The sequence below is a fragment of the Panthera pardus genome, unplaced genomic scaffold (assembly GCF_024362965.1).
Source record: "Panthera pardus isolate Hobbes unplaced genomic scaffold, ASM2436296v1 HiC_scaffold_12, whole genome shotgun sequence".
NCBI classification, from domain to species: Eukaryota; Metazoa; Chordata; class Mammalia; order Carnivora; family Felidae; genus Panthera; species Panthera pardus.
Genome location: NW_026526677.1, coordinates 67936813 through 67957248, shown reverse-complemented (window position 1 = coordinate 67957248; position 20436 = coordinate 67936813). Strand labels below are relative to the sequence as shown.

At 35.1% G+C, this 20436-nt stretch overlaps 1 protein-coding gene across 13 annotated transcripts in view; it reads left to right on the top strand.

The window, feature by feature from the left end:
• The window catches only part of DLG2 (discs large MAGUK scaffold protein 2), a 2072859-nt gene that overhangs the window by 486203 nt on the left and 1566220 nt on the right, over positions 1 to 20436 (top strand). For 2 of the 13 annotated variants that reach the window (XM_019450193.2, XM_019450190.2), the window contains exon 1: positions 5768 to 6231. The exons of the other annotated variants lie outside the window; for them this stretch is intronic. In XM_019450193.2, coding sequence (XP_019305738.1) covers positions 6202 to 6231 — 30 coding nt within the window. In that variant the 5' untranslated portion in view covers positions 5768 to 6201. Of the gene's footprint in view, positions 1 to 5767; positions 6232 to 20436 lie in introns of those variants that run through there. 13 annotated transcript variants of the gene reach the window in all.

The window sequence follows — 20436 nt, the reverse complement described above, 5'->3', positions numbered from 1 at the left end:
ATATGTTTGAAAACAGCAAAGTATATTCTTTGATAGTTTAGGGAATATTCAGATATCCTGCCCTTAGAACCAAACATTTGAAATTTATGGTATTTACCAGCTGGATAGATGAGTTAATAATTTCTAAAGTACAGCAGATCAGCATTCTCACAACAGTGGGATGGAACTTGGAGTTAGATGATCAAGCTTCATGTCCTCCTTCATCTTCTCAGTCAGTGGAGTGCCCTCCATGCACTGGTTTACCAACTGAGTAACTATATAAATTTGAGCAAGTTAATTTTTCTGAGCCTCAGTTTCATCACCTGTAAAATTATACTTAATTCACTGGTTGTAAATACTTAATGAGAATATGTATATGAATGTGTCTAATCACAGCCTGCTAAATAAAAAGTTAATGCCGAATCTGAAAATTATTCTTTACTTTATGTATTTGTAAATACTATGGTTAGTGTAAATCACATTTTTAGAAACTAAGCAATATTAAAAGATCTTCCCTGTGATACATCATATTCATTCATTCATTCATTCATTCATTCATTCATTCATTCAAAGAAGTCTCTAGCATCTGTTACACAGCTGGGCACTGTTCTAAACACTGGTGATATAGCCACGGACAAAACAGGTAAACTTCTTGCTCCCAGAAATAAATTTCAAATAGAGGATATGGCAAGATATGAATAAAGAAGATAATTTCAGATTGTGATAGTTGCTATGAAGGAAATAAATAGGATTATGTGATAGAGAATTATGGGAGGGAATGTAATTTAATTAAGGAGGTCAGTTGGGGAAGATTTATAAAGTGCTAACATCTGAGCAGAGATCTGAATGATGAGGAGACAGCTGTGTAAAAACCCAGGGGAAGAGCGTTTTAGGCAGAGGGAACAACAAATTCAAGGCCTTGAGGAAGAATGAGAATGAGGAAGAATGAGGTCAGTGCGATGGGATGTAAAAAGGGGTAATGTGGGAAGGGCAGTTAGCGATACTACAGAGGTTATTTATGTCAACTTGAAAACAAAATTGTATTTCAGGTCATATAACTTTCTAGATGTGTGGCCTGTGCACAACTACTTGGATTTCTGGACTCCATTTAACTCATAGCATTGTACAGTAATAGGAAAAATTAAGCCTTATAAGGAATGTACTTGATGTTCAGCAACATTTATATAAACTTTTAGGGGAACAATATTTATTGAATGTTTTCATCATTTTTAGTTTACCACTTGTAATTGTCTAAATTTCAAAGGTTGTTTCAATTTGATGATAATAACAAGGGGAGTGGTTACATGGTTATCAATTATGTTTCAATTCACTTACATAAGCAAAATTGACATGCAAACTATTGTGGGAAAGTAGGTGAACGATGAGCATTTCTGTGGCAAGTTTTGATTCACTCAAGATTCTTATTTAATTTTAAAATTTTAAAATTTTAAAATATTTAAATTTTATGTTTTTCTACATACTTAACATACACAGAATACATAGACTCCTGCCTTTCATAAATCATTTTAGGGATCCGGTACTATCCATGATATTTTTTTCATCATGGAAACACTCTAGAAAAGTCAGTCCTTTTCTAGTTGATCCTAATTTCCTATTTGCCTCTGGAGAGTTTGGAAATGAGGGCAGGCATTTTGCCATGATCTGCCCGCAGTCTATTTATTTTACTAAGCTAACAAGCTATGCAGATGTCATTTGTGAGCCTGCTGTCCTGGGTATATGGGGAACAGACAGACGGGATGGAAGTCCATGTGGGTGGATTTCTTCAGTTATTTCCCTTGGAGCTGATATTTCTAATGTGGAGGCAATTCCTTCTGGGTTGCTCCCAAGGCCCTTATAAACTATAAAGACCATGGTGTAGGAGCCCAGAGATGTGCCTGTCTTTTTGCGGGGGAGGAACTGCAAGTTGTTTGTAATTAGTTGTACAGAGTCCAACTTCTTCTCCTGGAGAAGGCCTTTCAAATCTGTGTCTCACTCTCAGGTTGGACCCAGGGAAACAGAAACTGCCTCAGGAATGAGGTAGGATGAGATGGAAAGCACATTGTACTTTGGATTGGAATAACCTATGTCCTGTATCACATAGGGCAAATTATATAATCTCAGGGAGATTCAGTTTCTTCATCTATAAATCAGGGATTATATTTCCTTTTTGAAGGGTCTAGTGACCATCAGAGATAATATGTATAAAGTACTTGCCACAGTACTTCTGATAATAGCCACTTGATAAATATAAATATAATAAATATAAATGTTTATATTTGTAAATATCTTCTCATATACACATCAATATATTTCTTTCTTAAATATATAAATATATGTTACATATATTTGCTCTTAAATATGTATGTAAATGTATACATATATATGAACAATAGTATATGTGCATGTGGTACTCAAGTGGACAAAGGATGCATATCATAGGTTTTAAAGCAATCTCTTGTCAAGAAAAAAAATGGCATAACTGAATCTGTGATCATTCTTTCATTCCTGAAATATTTATTTTGTACCTTTTAAGTGCAGGTACCATGCTAGACGGCAGAGATATGCATTATATTTGTCTGCAACAGGCTTAGATTCAAGGAAAATAAAACCACTAGGGTTTTACTTTCATACTGTTGGAAACAAACAAAATAAAGTAATGCCTATAAATGGTTAAGGTACAGGCTTAGTGCAAGTAATTTGTAAAAGTAATTTTCTGATATCAAATTTCCAATGGTAGATTTTACTAAGAATCACTATGTTCCTGGATTGGTATCATTAACCTTAAGGAATATCAAGTAAAGCAATTTTCAGGCTGTGGCTTTATATCTTGCCAAACACTTTATGTGAAATCACAGACCCAGTTGAGTTCTATGTCTGTAAAAAAGTGCTTCAAGCTGATGCCTTGTTAATTTTAAAAGTAAAAAGAATGTTTCCCTTGAGACAAAGGAGTGGATTACCTTCTATCATCTTTAAATCTGAGGAAAATCAATGGAGAGCCAGGTATACACAAAGTAGAAAGCTGCATCCACTTCAAAATGTTAGCTATTTTCTTTGATCTAAACATGCAAACATTATCCAATTAATCACATGTGGCAAACAAGACCTAATGACTATACAACATGTATATTCCATGTGTATATTCCATGTATATAACACATTTGTACTCAATATTATATGAATGATGCTTTTTCCGCGCCCCAACCCCCCCCACCCCCCCGCCCGACAGAGATTGCATGTTATTTGTAAAATACCTGCTCTAAAGTGCTTTTATTTAATGGAAACCCATTGGATGTGTTCATATAAGCTGACTGCATAAAGATAAAAGATATTATTGATTCACTTCTTTTTCAAATATAAAGTGTGCATAACATTTTTCTTCCTCACAACTTTTAGCTAACCTCGTGGGTCCTTCTCAACTCAGTTCAAGGTTCCTCTCTGGAAAGCTTTCCCTGGTTACTCCATTCTGGGTTAAATGCCTCTGTGTTGTGATTCTCAAACACCCTCAGTGCATGCTGTATTGTCCTAGTTAATACATTTGTAGGCAGGGATTCGGCCAGCTTTTGCTCATCCTTGTGTCCCCACGTAAGTACATTGTCAAGTACATTTGTGGAATGAATGAGATTCTGGAGTAGACAAAGGGAATATAGAGTCAAAACTTCCATTAAGGAGCTCATGGTCTAGTAGGTGATATAAACATTAACCCAAAAATGATATAGTGAGCCCTTAACAAATGTGTTGGATGCATGACTTAGTACGTGTATATGGTAAGCCAGAATTTATGCTAGATGAGTTGCCTTTATTCTGAAGGTCTTTATAGTTTGCAGAGCTCTTTGACCTGTGATTAGCCAGGTCGGATAAGTCAATCTCCCTTTGCCAGTTTGTCCATATTTTAGCTATCTCTACTCTAGGAAAATGGATACAGTTCCAGAATTACCTTTCTTCCAAGGATACTTTGTAAAATATCTATCTTACTCTGCTACACAATTTACTTCCTCTGTGTTCCTAATTCCTGACTGTCTTTGTTCTGACCATGACTAACAAAGCTTTGGATTTGCAATAAGTTACTAGGTATCTGTCCTAGGGAAGTCATTTAAATTTTCAAGGTGGTAAGAATGCCACCAGTGCTTTGTCAACTTCAAAGTGCTGTAGGAACATAAAGCCTAATGAGTTTGAAGATGAATATGACAATCAGTATCAATTGCATATTAGATGCCTTGTTTGTGTTATAGAAACACTGATACCTAGGAATGCTCAAACGCATGATGTTTTACATACTAGGAGACAAGTTTAGGAAGTAATGAATTAAATTATTATGATGGTGTAATAAATAAGAAAAAAGGGTAAACAGACAAAGTGATGCTTTTTGAACCTTTTGAACCATATGACAGTCACCTAATTGAATGGACCAGGACCTGGGTTTTACTTGCGTTATTTAACTTGAAAATTATCTGAAGATTATTATACCAGTAGGATAACAGTTTTTTATCTATAAACAATTTTTTGAACAATTTTTTGAACAATTTTTGAACAATTTTTTGAATTTTTTCTTTTCTCCCCTGAACACATATCTGAATTTCTATGAACTTTTTAATTTTTTTTTTAAATCCTTAGAAAAGTGCTGTCATTTTGGTAGAACAATAGCATGTCAGTTTCTGAGATACTCATCTATTTAGCAATCAAGAGGATATCAAGGTTAGAAACTGAATAATTCATGAAAGATGGAAGAGTTTTTACATGTTTATCTTTTTCTCAAATTGTTCATTGTAGAAAATATACTTTCTATAAAAAATGAGAGGGGGGTATGTGGTAGGTGGGGAATGGTTCTGCTGGTATCTTAAAGAAGTAAGCACAGTGTGCATAGGTTCTTAGATATGTCTTCGTGTTGCTCTCAATGATGCAGGTGAGTATGTGTTTTCTTCTAGTGAAAAGGAGGCATTGATTTTCCATTTTTATTGGTCAGGTAGTGCTTTCCATTCTGTCATTCACGTTCTATCTTCCTAATTTCTCCACCCCTTCTCTCTGCACGCCCGTTTCTTTCTGTTGCAGTCTGTCTTTGCCTGTGTGTCTAAGAGAATGAAGGAAGAGTCTATTATTATCCAGAGTGATGTTGTCCAGTACCTCAAAGGCAGTCTATGTGGCCGGTTCACTGGAAAATAGGGAGGGATTTGAGGGTAGGGGAAGGTTAATCATTTGGCTGTTAAAATGCTGCAGAAGGGAACACAAAGCTCTGCCCACGTAATAAGCGCCTGTAGGCAGCCAGTGAGGAGGGAAAAGTTTGGGAAAGAACTCATTTTTTGTCTCTCAGAATGCAGAACTTTTGTAAACATGTTGGAACCTCCTCTCACCCCAATTTTATAATACACTTATTTCTTTAAATATTTAAGTTGCTTGTGTATTCACGTACATCACTGACCACATAAACAGGTCCAGAAATAAAAGAAGAAATTTGGTGTTTTCTAAGTTACACCACCAAGTCCGCAGTTTTTAATGTTCCTGGCCCACTTTCCCTTTCCCAGCTGTTAGTCATTTGTAAGAAGCTGCCCTTGTAAATTGCAAGTGAGTTGGGATGTGATGTATTCAGCGCTGCATGCACCGTAGCTTTTCAGTCATATCTTTCGAATCATTTAGACTCCCGGGAATCATGTTCATAATAAATAGCTTTTTATTATCCAAAGCCGCTGTTCTGGCAGCCAAACGACAGCCCTTTGATAGATGGGCCGGGTAGTTTTTGTGTTGTGCTTACTCAGAGTTGTTAGTAGGAAAGACGAAGGCAGCAAAGGGGGGACCTTGGCAAAGCAGCTCTTATGGGTATACTGAAGCAGCAGATCAGAATTCAGAAACAAGAACGAAAGCTGAAATGTGATTCTCTGGTGCTTGGTGTTACACTCCTCTCCAGGATAGAACTGTGCGGGGCACTCACAGGAGCCTTGTTCTGATCACCGAATCCACTAAAGGACCATGCAGCCGCGGAGCCCAGCAAGCCACCGGGAAGTTTTGCCGGAGCTGATTTCTAGGGGATTTTCCGGTGCCTAGGAGAATCCTGCTGGCTTTGAGCTGTATGGAGGAGGGCTCCAGTTTCCCATGAGGGCCCCCTTGGAAAAGCCGTCTGTGCAGAATCCAGGCTCTGCTTCTCTCTGTGTGACATTTATCAAAAGGCTTTTCTCACCTTTGCTGATTTGCTGGTGTGATTTCCATGTACTGAGTCCTGTGTAGGGATCCAGGATGGATTGCCTGTGCATTGTCACCACAAAGGTAGGATAGGAAACAGGGCTGTTGTTGTGTGCAGCATTTTTCTATTATTATTCTGGTCCTGTAATTAATCAGCTCTGGTAGGTGCTGGCAGTTCATGAGATAAAATGATTAGTATAATGTACTTTGCTGGGCATTTTGTTCCCCCATGAGGGTCTGAGGGACTTATCCTTATTTGATTTCAACTTCTTATAGTGATATTGTGTGTTTGTGCAAATGAAAGGGGAATTTGCCTGTGTTTTTATGGAAGGATTTGCTTTTGCCTCTATTTATAGCTCAATATTAAAATATCTATAGTAGTAGTGTAGCTTACACATCATTTTAACATATCAGGGTAGTCTTTCTGAGTGTGATAATTAGCTTTTCATTTAAAAACCATGTCTTCTATGCTTGAAGAAGCCAATCAGCTTTACTGTGGCTTGACATATTGTTTCTGATTGGAGAATTCTGATATTCTGCATTTTAGTGATTTTTTTTAAAGGAAAAAAAATCTTTAGGCCCTGGTTTAAAACAAACAAACAAACAAACAAACACACACAATTTTTAATGTCAGACTGATTCTCTCTATTTTGATTAGAAGCAAATGAAATATTTGCATTATCAGAAATAGAAATAAAACTGGGAATGGAATAAAATCAATAGGCATTCCTATTATGGGTTTATAGAAAAGAGCTAAAAATTTCAAATGCATTTTATTTTATTCTGTCATCAGTTCCAAATAAGGTATTTAGATTTCATAACCACTGGTTATTTGAATAGAAATTAATATTATTTTTAGAAAACAACTAATTAAAACACACTTTTTCATTAGCTTTCTTTTCATTTTGCATATAAGCATACTATAAGTTAATTTGAGCTATATCTTTTAGTAACTGGCATTGATTAGACACCCATTAAACATGACAAAATAAATAGCTTAGTGCATAAGACTCATTAAGTGTAGACTTCCCGCTGTGATCTCCTTTTACCAGTTAAGAAAAGATTATTTAATTTTGAAGCCACGAGCCAAGTTCTTCTTAGTATGACCTTAAATATTATACTTTTCTTGATTATATTTCAGAAAATCTTAATGGATATCTTCCTTTAGTGCCTAGTATCACATGACAGGTTCATTGATGTTAATAGATATGAAGTCTAAAAACTTCTGGTTGGATTAGTTGACCAGGCCTCAAAGTTACCTTAATACCTTCTTTTACTTTTAGAAGTTACCAAGCATCTCATTCAGTTTTTCCAGTTAAGTCGGTAAAAATAAGCTAAGATATATTTTTAATGTATATTTATTTATTTTCAGAGAGAGGGAGAGCACAAAAGCACATGGAGCAGGGGAGAGGCGGAGAGAGAAGGGAAGAGAATCCCTAACAGACTCTACCCTGTCAGCTCAGAGCCCAACATGGGGCTCGAACCCACCAACTGTGAGATCATGACCTGAGCCAAAATCAAGAGTCAGACACTTAACTGACTGAGACACCCAGATGCCCCTAAACTAAGATAATTTTTTTAAGCTAGGTGGGAAATTTTATTTCTATATATAACCTAGGAAAGGAAATAGTCTTTTTAATATTTTTCACATTTACTGAGGTGTTACACTCAGTGTTACTTTTCTTGAGTAAATACAATCAGTTCTGACTTATATGCGTTTCTTAATTATTGCCAAATCGTAATTGCAGGTAACTGTGAAACATAATTAGTAGTTTAAAAATAAGTTATAAAAAGTTATTAATTACAACCCCAAACTGTACTCTGTTGCATTGAACAATTTATATCAACATTGAAATCTAAGTTTCCTCAATTTGGAAAACATAATCTAGTGAAAAAAACTTGTCATATGCTTTATATTCTCTTAACAAAATATTAATGACTACAGGTAAAAATGAAAAAAAATATTCTTCTTCTTCTTCAAATGCTATATCAGACATAAATGTCATATTCCAATATTTTGATTTATCATACAAATTACACAATTCAACAGGACATATACCCATGTAAGAATTTATGAATTTTCTGAATTATATTCATGAATGTTTCTAGGGTGGCATATATATCATCTTTATACGACAATCATACTTACAACAAAGTTATATTATGATGATGGTAAATAGTGCATGAATGATTTAAAAGCTCACATGAGTGAGGAGACTTCCTGGCTGGCTTCAGATCCCATATCCTGTCTACCTCACCCACACCACTGGTGCTCTTCTTTTTCCAAGTGGCTGTGCACTTGGGTTGTCCTTGCTCCCTCTTTCCTGGGACTCTGATAGGAAACCTGCCAAGAACTTGGAAATTTTAATTCTCTCTTAGTTCAACTCCCATCTCTTTCTTCTCCAGCAATGAGTCTACCTTCTAACTGCTCTGGCCAAGATGCTTTCTTCAAGTCTTGCTTTACGGCAGCTGTGTGTGAGACTGGAAATCCTTGAAATCCTTTTTCCCCCCCAAGATTTTGTTTAAATTTCATTTATTTAACATATTGTGTACTATTGGCTTCAGGAGTAGGATTTAGTGATTTATCACTTAGGTATAACACCCAGTACTCATCCTTAACTCAACAAGTGCTCTCCTTAATGCCCATCACCCATTTAGCCCATGACCTCCCAGCAAACATCAATTTATTCTTTGTATTTAAGAGTCTCTAATGCTTTGCCTCTGTCTCTGTTTTTATCTTATTTTACTTGTACTTCCCTTTCCCTGTGTTCATCTGTTTTGTTTCTTAAATTCCACATATAAGTGGAATCATATGGGATTTATCTTTCTCTAATTTATTTCACTTAGCATAATACACTCTAGTTCCATCCACATTGTTCATTCTTTTTGATGGATGAGTAATATTCTATCATATATATATATATATACATATATATATATATACATATATATATATATATATGTATATATATATATATGTCTGTCAATGGACATTTGGGTTCCTTCTATAACTTGACTATTGTTGATAGTGCTACTGTCAATATTGGGGTGCATATGCCTCTTCGAATCTGTATTTTTGTATCCTTTGGATAAGTATCTAGTAGTGAAATTGCTGAGTCATAGGGGAGTTCTATTTTTAGTTTTTTGAGGTACCTCCACTCTGTTTTCCAGTGGCTGCACCAGTTTGCATTGCCACCATTAGTGCATGAGGGATCCCCTTTCTCCACATCTTCTCCAATATCTACTGTTGCCTGAATTGTTAATTTTAGCCATTCTGAAAGGTGTGAGATGGTATCTCATTATGCTTTTGATTTGTATTTCCCTGATGTTGACTGATACTGAGCATTTTTTCATGTGTCTTTATGCCATTTGTATGTCTTCTTTGGAGAAATATCTGTTCATGGCTTCTGCCCATTTCTTCACTGGATTATTTATTTTTTGGGTGTTGCATTTGATAAGTTTATAGATTTTGGATACTAGCCATTTTGCCAATACATCATGTGCAAGTATCTTCTCTCATTCTGTAGGTTGGCTCTTAGTTTTGTTGATTGTTTCCTTTGCTGTGCAGGAGCTTTATATCTTGATGAGGTCCTAATAGTTCATTTTTGCTTTTGTTTCCTTGCTTCCAGAGACATGCCTAGTAAGAAGTTGCTTCAGCTGAGGTAAAACAGGTTGCTTCTTGTATTCTCCTCTAGGATTTTGATGGTTTCCTATATCTTATTTAGGTATTTCATTTATTTTGAATTTACTTTTGTGTATGGTATATGAAAGTGTTCCAGTTCCATTCTTCTTCATGTTGCTGTCTAGTTTTCCCAATGCTATTTGTTGCAGAGACTTTTTTCCATTGGATATTCTGTTCTGCTTTGTCGAAAATGAGTTGACCATACATTTGTGGGTACATTTCTGGGTTCTGGGTTCTGTTCCAGTGATCCATGTGTCTGTTTTTGTGCCAGTATCATACTGTCTTGATGATTACAGCGTTGTAATACAGCTTGAAGTCCGTAGTTGTGATGCCTCCCACATTGCTTTTCTTTTTCAACATTACTTTGGCTATTTGAGGTCTTTTTTGGTTCCATAAAAATTTTAGAATTATTTATTCTAGCTCTGTGAAAAATGCTGGTATTATTTTGATGGGGATTGCACTGAATATGTTGATTGCTTTGGGTAGTATAGACATTTTAACAATATTTGTTCTTCCAATGAGACCAGAACTCCTAACTATCTGGATCTGTCCTGGGGTCCACTTCATCTGTGGTGCATCTCAATATCACCCTTGTCAAAGTTTTCACTGGGAAACACAGATATTTCTCCTGGTTCTCTTCATTACTTCCTGTATTGGTGAGAAAGACACTTACTGCCCCCTTGGATCATCCTGTGACCTTTGTGCCTGCTTTATTCCCCCACTTCCTTCTATTACGCACATTGTAGAAATAAATTCCTCTTCATGTCTCTGCTCCACATTCCTAAGAATGGATGTTATAAGATTAATGAGAGGAGAGATTATGACAAATCAAGACAAAGCACTGCATAATGGCAATATAAAAGGATCTATTAGACATACCAGAGAAGTGGTTTTATTTTTAGCTTTTCTGCATAGAAAAAAGAAATGATTGTGGCAAATTTAATAATAATATAACCCCCTTGATAAAATAATCCTGCCCTAGATCTCACCCATAAGACTCAGGTTGCTTATGGTCTTAATTGCTTTAGTCTGGTTAGACTGGTTTGCCCTCAGATTTGGGGTAAGATCTTTTAGGCCAGAGAATAATCAGAGCAACCAAAAACAGAATTTCTGCCACATGGATCCCAAGGTCCTTTCAGATGTTCAGAAAAATCACTTTCAAAGAAGATTGAGTCATCTCTTTTATTTGACTGTTTCTGTCCAGTTTCAGTTTCAACTCTTTTGTCACAGATGTCACTACTGAGACAGAGAAGTAACGTGACTTAGTGTGAAGGGCAGAACTCTAGAGCAAGACTTGGATTTAAATTGTAGCTCTGACAATTACTAGCTTAGGACTTACTTGGGTAAGTTGTTTAACCTGATCTCCCTAGGCCTGGATTTATTCATCTTTGAATAGAGTGTATTATCTATGTGTGAGTGATATTGTGGTAAGTATGGAAAGTACCAGCACAACTCCTGGCACATGGAAAGAATTCAATATAGGACAATTTATTGAGCAGCTCAAAATTTATATCTTTAATCTATCCTTCTGTTTGGTGTGGTCACTGAGGAAATGAGGTCATCTCAATAATACTAATTAAACACAACTTACTAGTTAATATAACACGTTTTATAGAGTGGACATTTCTTAAATATATTTTTGAATAATTGTAAGATAATATTCCTCCAAATTTTGATAACTAAAATACACGGAAAATAATGTTAGACTATGTTAAGGTGGAGACATGCTGTTAGGTGATTGACCAATAGGACAACAGTTCTAGATAGGAGGCAGAATATTCTGGGTTAAATTTAATAAAATGCAAGCAGTAAGTAGAAGTTTTCTTTTGTTGTGTAGGGATTTGTAAGTACATATGTAATAGTATATTGGCTGTACAAGAAGAGAAGAAAGGTGGAACTATGTAAAATAAAAATAAATCTTCACTTTGTGACTTTGTGTACCAAGAGGCATCTGGGCTTCAATGTCCTTGCCTGTAAAATGAGTGTATTTTATTGCATCTTTGTGGTTCTTTCTTTTCCATCTCTAACCAATAGTATTCTAAAGTATATAATCTCTGCAAATAAAATTATTTATGTATACAAAATGTCTTAAAAAGTACTAGTGGGTGAAACCGATATTGATATCATTTCAGATGTCCTTTAGCCAGACTTACAGATATTAAAGAAAAGTTTTAAAAGATCTACAAAGACAACTATAATATGTTAGGTTGCTGCTGTAATTTGTAATGAAGACATGATGGTACCATTAATTTTTAATGTGTTTAACAGTATTAACAGGTTACTGTGCATAATAAAATTTAAATAGTAGAATGAAAAGTGGACCAGGCAGTTTAAAGTATGTTTTATTGATGTTTTTAATATATATCTCTTCTGTAAATAAGATATCACTCTTTGACTCCATCATCCCACTATCTTTTACACTGAAGTTGCTCAGAATTTCTAAAAGGAAACAGAAGTTGTTGCTGAGCATTTAAAATATTTTTTAATCAAGGCTAGTATCATGAATAGAAAAAAATGCACACTATATTGTTAAGGATGAAATTATCATAGAAATATTTATAACTATAGTTTGGGGGGGATACAATAATTTTTATTTTCCACCAGATCTTTATGTAGAGAAAATGAAACAAATCACCAAGGCAACAGATAATTTGCCTGAGAGACCCTGTCTTCATAGACAAAACTGTATCTCCAGGCAGGTGTGTAGTTCCATCTGCTCTCATGGTAGAAGCAACACACCCATATATTCACTTTATTTGTCTAACGAGTATTTATTTATTGAATGCCTAATATGTACCTGACATATTGGAAGGCATAGGCATACGATGCACAATCTGTTGCCATGGAACTTTTAGGCTAATGGCGAAAACAGCTAATTATAGAAATAACAGTAATGTGTGATAAGGGGGTGAATATAGAATGATATGGAAAGGAGCACAGGGAATTCTATAGAACATGGTGGGCTTAAATGCGTGGTAGGCAAAAGCTTAGTTTCAGGGAAGGGTTTTCTGGGGAAGTGAAAATTAAGCTGATATGTACCATGAGGGCACAATGGGGGTGGGAAAGTGTTTTAAGCAAAGTCCTAGATGTGACAGATGCTGGATGATAGGTAGATAGATAGATAGACATAGATAAACAGATAATGAAGAGAAGGGAAGAAAGAGAAGAAAGAGAAGACAGAGAAAAGAGATAATGGTGCATTCAAGAAAAGGAAAGGCAATGTAGTTGGAACATAAGGAGTTCAAAGTGAGTGGCAAGGTACAAAGGGTGCAGAGATAAATAGGGACCCAGTTATGAGTATCAAGAAGTTGAGATGTTGTCTTAAAGGAAATAGGATTTTCCCTTTATCATTAACAATGATCCCAAACCCCAGTTTTCTCTGACTTCCCACTCAGTTTGTTTCCCTGACTTGAGTTTTCTCATTCTATTTTCTGCCATATCCCTCTTTGCCCATCCTTCTGCCTATTCATAAAAATAGTGGTTTTACCCTCACTAGCTGGATGACCTTCCCAGAACTGTATTTTTTCTTTTCCATAAGTTGGTACCTGTCTCACAGTCTTGTTTTTATGATTTAATTAGGTGATAAATATAAAATGCTTAACATACTACCCTGTAGGGGTAGATGTACTGTGTTTTTTTTTTTTTTTTTTTTTTAACTGGAGTCTACAGTCTCCGTATCTTCCTATAGTTCCTTGGTGCTCTTCTCATATTTATCCTGCCAGTAACACTGGTTTTGATACCTGTCATCCCAACCAAGTGTCTGCATGGTGGCGGGACCACTGTACAGAGACTAGAGAGCCATAAAAGCAGGAGACATAATGGACCAGAGAAATCTAGTTGGTGGCAGAGAGAGGCAGAAAAACAGTTTAAAGTAGGGAAAATTAAATGTGGCCTTTTTTGTGTAGAAAAGTAGGAAAAATAGGCAATGTGAAGGGATTCCATAACTATTAATAACCTGGGATTAACCATTTTAATAACATAAAACATTTTGGCATATTAATTCCACTAATATAATAACCTAATTTTCCTTTAGTAAGTATTTCATACAGCAGCCAGAATTATCAATCTAATACCTAAGTTCAATGATGTAACTCTGAAGTGGAAGCCCTGCTATAGCACCCTATTGAACTCAAGTTGAGTAGTTGTCCAAATTCTTACTTTAGTACACAATTCTCTTTTGATCTAGCTCCTGAATTCCTTTCCTGTCTTATTTTCCATCACTGCCTTGTGTTTTATATTCCAAGAATCTTAAAAATTCATGAACCAGACCATTCTTATGTCTATGCTACATTTTATGGCCTTCTTTAAACTAATTGGCATACTGGCCTTGGTGGCTCCTCTCTATTCTTTGAAGGTATCAATCATGTTCTTGCTTTGGAGACTACCATTTACTACTCCTCTGTCTAGATGGTTCTGTCCACCTATCTAAATCCTACCTGTATTCCAGGTCTGACTGTACATGCCACTCACTTTCCTAAAATGCCCAGTTAGATTATATACTCCTGGTGTTATCTTATATTATCCTATATTTCCGCTTGTCATGGTTCATAATTATGCACTGATTTATATGATTGTTTTCTCAGTGTCTCTCTCTTGACTAGACAGAGCTCCACAAGGAAAGAGACTACGTCTATTTTTCTCATTTTTGTATGCATAATGTCTGGGACATTTCCTAGCACATTGAAGGAACTTGATGAATTTTATTAACTCATTCACTTTTCAGATCAACCCCATGAAGTAAAATCCTCCATATCTTAAAGATGAGGCATACTTACACAGCTGAGCAGCTTCATAGTGGGGATTCAAGTCCAGGTATTTTTTGACTTTAATATCTATACTTCTATCCACTATCATTACCCCCTTGTTGAATCATTTCAAGGTTATTATTTAGTCAAAACATACTCTTGATATTATATTTTAGATTTTGTTCATTTTCTACCTAAAACACCTAATTAAATAAAAAATAATGCACTCACTTAATGGTTAGTTTAAAATTACTCAGAATTAGATATAGATTTGCTGTGTTTTGGACACATATCCATAGCCTGTGAAAGTAAACTTGTAGAATGAGAAAAAAACGCTTTATGAATCATGCCATCCATTTATTAATATGTCTGTAGTAAATGATCTTTTCTGCCAAACTTAATTACCAAGGTATTATTCACAACATTAGTCCTTTTTTTTTTTTTTTTTTTTAACACTTTGAGGAAAAGCCACATGTGCTGTGAAGAGCTAGGAGTCTGAGAGGATTGTCCTTGGAAGACCTTTAGGTAAGGTCTTTAGACAAATGTGGGTTTGCAAAGCAAACAAGTACAAATCAAATTTTGCAAATCAAATAATATTTAAACACATTCATTGTGCTCAAAACTGAAATAAATCACATAACTCTCTTTATAAATTAGAAAAGAATATATCATAGGGCGACTGCATGGCTCAGCTGGTTAAGCATATGACTTGATTTCGGCTCAGGTTATGATCTTATAGTCCTTGAGATCATGCCCCGTGTTGGGCTCTGTACTGACTGACAGTGCAGAGCCTGCTTGGGATTCTCTCTCTCCTATTCATCTACCCCTCCCCTAGTCTGTCTCTCTTTCAAAATAAATAAATAAACATTAAAAAAATTGAATAAAAAAAAGAATACATCACTTCTCTTTATTATGTACCCATTATTTCATCCGCATATTTGTAGATAAGATTTTTCTTTTTTTTTTAAATGTTTATTTATTTTTGAGAGAGAGAGTGAGAGAGAAGGGGAGAGACTGAGAGAGAGGGAGAGAGAGATAATCCCAAGCAGGCTCAATGCCATCAGCATGGAGCCCGATGTGATGAGAGGCTTGATTTCATGGTTGGTTTGTGAAATCATGACCCCAGCTGAAATCAAGTCAGATGCTTAATCAACTAAGCTAGCTAGGCACCCCTGCAGATAAGATTTTCTTAAAGGAAATTACCCATGATTATAATTGCTTGAGAAACCCATCTCACTGCCTATGTATGTTTCACCAAGGGCAATATGGAAGTGTGCATTGAATCAAGGTTCAGAAAGTAAAGTTATAGACTTGGGTTTGCATTTATTATATTAGTAATCTTAGTAATTTTAGTCAATTCAGTTTACCTTTCCTGAGGCTTTTTTCTCAAGTTGGAAATGGTGATACTGATACTGGTTTATCAATATTTCTTTCACAGGATTATTGTGCAGATTCAAATGAGTTAATTTATTTGAAAAATATAAAATACTATATACATGGAAAGAGTGGCTATAATTATTGAGAGGAGGAAATCCTGAGTAAGCTGGGATCTTTTATTACCCATAGCATTACTGTAGGGTGGAGAAAATGAGAGTTGTATTCATATATGTATTAGAACTAATTTTATGCTAATTACAGTGAGCCAGGCAAATTGGCCAGACATGTCTGAGGTCTCTCAGAGAGCTAAGTATTGGGCAGTTCGACAGCAGTTGGCATCCACCGCTGAATCACTCAGAGGGACAGCATAGCATAGTGAAAGCACAGCCTTTGGAGTCAGACAGATTCTTGCTCTATCAGTCAGTCATTCTGTTGTCAGGAATAAATTACTTAATTTACCTAAATCTCAGTTTCTGTATTTATAAAATGAAGTGATAATAAGCACTTCATAGGGTTGTTGTGAGGATTAAATGCAATATTCATTGCCTCCACAAATATTTACTGAGTGCATACTGTGTGTCAGGTAGTATTGTAAGCAGTAGAGATATAATAGTGAATAAATTGAACAAACGTCCCTGCCCTCAAAGAACTTACATTATAGACCTAGGAGATTGGCCATTAATAGGCACACAAATAATAAACATAATTATGGATAGTGATAAATGCTATAATTAAAAAAGCAGAGAAACGGAATATAGAAAATTGGATGAGTGTAAAAAGGAACAAGAACTACTCTAGATAGGGGTGGACAGGCATGTCCTCTCTGAAAAAATTTCTGGGAACTTGAAAGTACTAGCTTTGTGAAGATCCTGGGACAAAAGCATTCTAGGGAACAACTAGTACAAATATACACATAAGGCTTGGTATAGCGACTGTACATAACATCTAGTCGCTAAATAGCTATAGATGTTTTTATTCCTTCTCATCATCCTCTTCCTTTTCCTCCTTTTTGAGGAATTTGATATTTAAGGATAAAGTTGATAGTAAGATCAGTAATTCAATTACCCAGTCATTATTCCAGTGGTAAATTTCTATCATGTACTCATGGTGATGGAATTTCTTCTGACTTTAGTGAATATTTCCCAGGCTTATAGGCATTTATTTGTGAGAGAAAGAGACAAATGTTTTAACCTTTTCTTCCAGCGTGCATTCAAAATTAGTACCACATTTAAAATCCTTTGAAAATAGCCCTCTCTCCAAATTCCTCTATTCTAAACACCTACCCACACATGCCCATTTCTTGGTTTATAAGTGTATAATTCAGTTCTTGAACTAACTTTTCAGGGGATAGCAGGTTTTGTGAAAAATTGGTTTGACAGCAAATGAAAAAAATTCTTTGGAATTTAGAATTTTATTTACGTATTAAGTTAACTTAAGTCAGAAGTTCCAGGAAAAGTTCCATTCTCTGGAGCCCTCTGAACATAAATCATTCTCCTACTCTGTTCTCTGCTCAATGGATAGTATGCCACTGTCTCAATTGTTATCAACAGTGGGATTTGATCTTGACTCTTATTTTTCCCTAAATCCCAATGTGTCCTAATTCCTATTCATTCTCCTTGCCTTGCCCATCCTCCTACCCTTTATACATTTCCACATTGCCGAGACCTTCGTTAGTCCTCGTATGTTTATACATGTGTATGTATATGATGTGTGTATAATTTGTATTTATGTTTCAATTCTGGTTAAAACCCTTTAGGGGTTTCCTGTTCACTACTGTTCCATTATTAAACATGTGACCTGTTGATCAGGGACAATGTCATCCCTTCAGAGCTTGTTAGATATACAGAATTTCAAGCCCCATGTGAGAACTACTGAGTCAGAACCTTCATTTTAGCAGGATCTCTAGTTGATTTTGCACACTAAAGTTTGATGAACACTGACCTGCAGGATAAGTTTGCATAGCCTCTGTGTTATATACATGGCCTCGTGTTTGGGCCCTTGCCTAACTTTCATATCTCAGATTCCATCATCCTTCATGCCTTAATTTGAACTACAGTCACTTACATTTGTTTCCCCAAATAATCTGAGTTCCTTTCTCCCATTTTTACCTGATTTCTTTATGCCTAGAATGCCTCTCAACTTTCTACCCTTACCTAATAAGCTTCTACTTGACCTCTAAGACTCATTTAAATGCAGTTTACTACATAAGCACTACGTAAGTAACTGCCTTACCAGACTTAGCCTGTGACTCTCCATGTATCTGTGTAATAGCCATTATGGTGCTGATAGGTATACCATTAAGTGTTGACTTATTCTTTCATCTAACAGACATTTGATAGATATTGCATTGTTGAATATGTGTTTAAGAATGAAAGGATGAAATGCTTCCTTCCTGCAACTTATACACACACACTTATGCACCTATATGTGTGTGTGTGCACATATGCACAGGTATATGTAATGTGTACTTTGATGGATAGACTATTCAGTTGACAGGCAATTGGTGAACTTAATCTGTGAATGGTTGCTGGCCTGAAATGACACTTTAAATATCATTTTAATGTAAGAGAAAAGGACTAAAGGAAATAAAAGTCCTCACACACACGGAGAAAAATGGCAACTGGATCATATCTATGATAAACCAGCTATAAAGATCGTCATGTAAACTTCTAAAATTCAAGCATAAAAATACTTATAAGTCAATGGCACTTTTTATTAAATAAGAGCTAAAGCAGTCAGACCAGGTTTTCAGATTGGTAAAATAATGCCAACTCATGTCCATTAATTTCATAGAGATTTTATATAATATGATACTTAATCTTGTTTTGGAGAAAATTAGTTGACTTTACAACATGTATATAATATATTTAACATACATATATTATAAAGGTATAGAATTTTTTCATACAGTATATTTTTTACTATAAAAACATTAATAGAAAGCTATACAATAGAAAATTTTAAAAATGACTTTAGTGTCCTAAATTATTAGGTCATGAATGAATTGAAGAATTAAAGAATTGAAAGAGATTTTTAAATTTTTTTTTCCCTAAAGCAGGATGAATTATATTGCAATCAGCTTTCAAGATACAAACTTGTCTAGGAAAGGAATGTGAATTCATAGCAATTCTATTTGCTTTTGGTTTTGTTTTTTTTTACATTGCTTTACATTTTGAGAACAAAGTATATCAGTACCATTGACTGGTGTTACCCCAAATAACCACCACAAGGAAAAAAAAAACTGTACTAATGATTATTACATGGAATTTGTCCAACTAACCACAGATAACACGGCATTATGGAAAAGGGGTCCCAAATGGATGTTATGGTATTCTGTAGTTGAGATCTGAGTTAAAAATTTTAAGCCCTTCAAATATTTCCTTAAAATTATTCTGAGACCCTTAGACAGAATGCCTCAAAATAATCAAATGTATCACTTTTAGAAGTAACATTATAGTCAGTAATATTCTCCCTGAAGACCACTTACTCACATTTCCAAAACAAAAAAAGGGATATCCAAAAGTCAAATTTTAAGGTATGAATCATACCAGTTATTATCTCCACCAGTAGGAATTTTGGTTGCTGCATAAAACATAGTTCAAAAAGTGTTAATTTAAAAAAAAGTACTCTTCCTGTATTTTATGTTTTTACAAAGAGGTATATAATTTATCATGTTGTATTTATGATATCACACAATAACATAAATTATTTATTTTCAAGTACAGTCCTAATTAGAAAAGGTGAAAAGGGGTTCTAAGTATCTTGCTGAAAATCATTTGCTAACGACACCATAAATAAAACCATGTATTTTTAGCAAAAATAATCCTTCTTCCCAGTCTTTGTTACGAATCTCCTATGATTTCAAACTACAGTTCTTTCTTGCTAGTCCTTTAAAATAAAACTGTCCTGAAGTAATACACATGTAATTTAGTCAGCAATCTGAAGTTCTATTTAAATCGAGGACAGGTCTAATTGCTAGTTCTTCCTGGCTGACTGCTTGATGTTGGCTATGGCACCTGATCTACAAAAGCCTGCACTTTCTTGATTAACATTTGTCCAAAAACATATATTCATAGGTGTCAGGAAGACAAGGCACATACAAAAATAATATCAACTGATCCTCTTTCCTTTGTATTAAGTTTTGCCAGAATTTTAATTATCTGAGAAACATCTCTATAAGAGAGCACTGTGTTCCTTTAAACTGATGACATTCCATGTGTATTTTTCAGAAAACACTGTCCAATGTATATGCATTTTTTGAAGCTCAAGAAGATTATAAGAACAAATTGATATGAATTGCATATTTAATAGGTTGTAATTATGTCTTATCAAAAGCTCAACTTTTTTAATCCTTTATTCTTTAGAAATATGGTAATTGTCCCCTTTCCCATGTAGTTAATTATAAATTTCAGGAAGAATTAAGTAGGCTAAAACCCTTTACTTTTTTTTTCTTTGTCTCTATGGTAGCAGTGAGAATAGAAATGA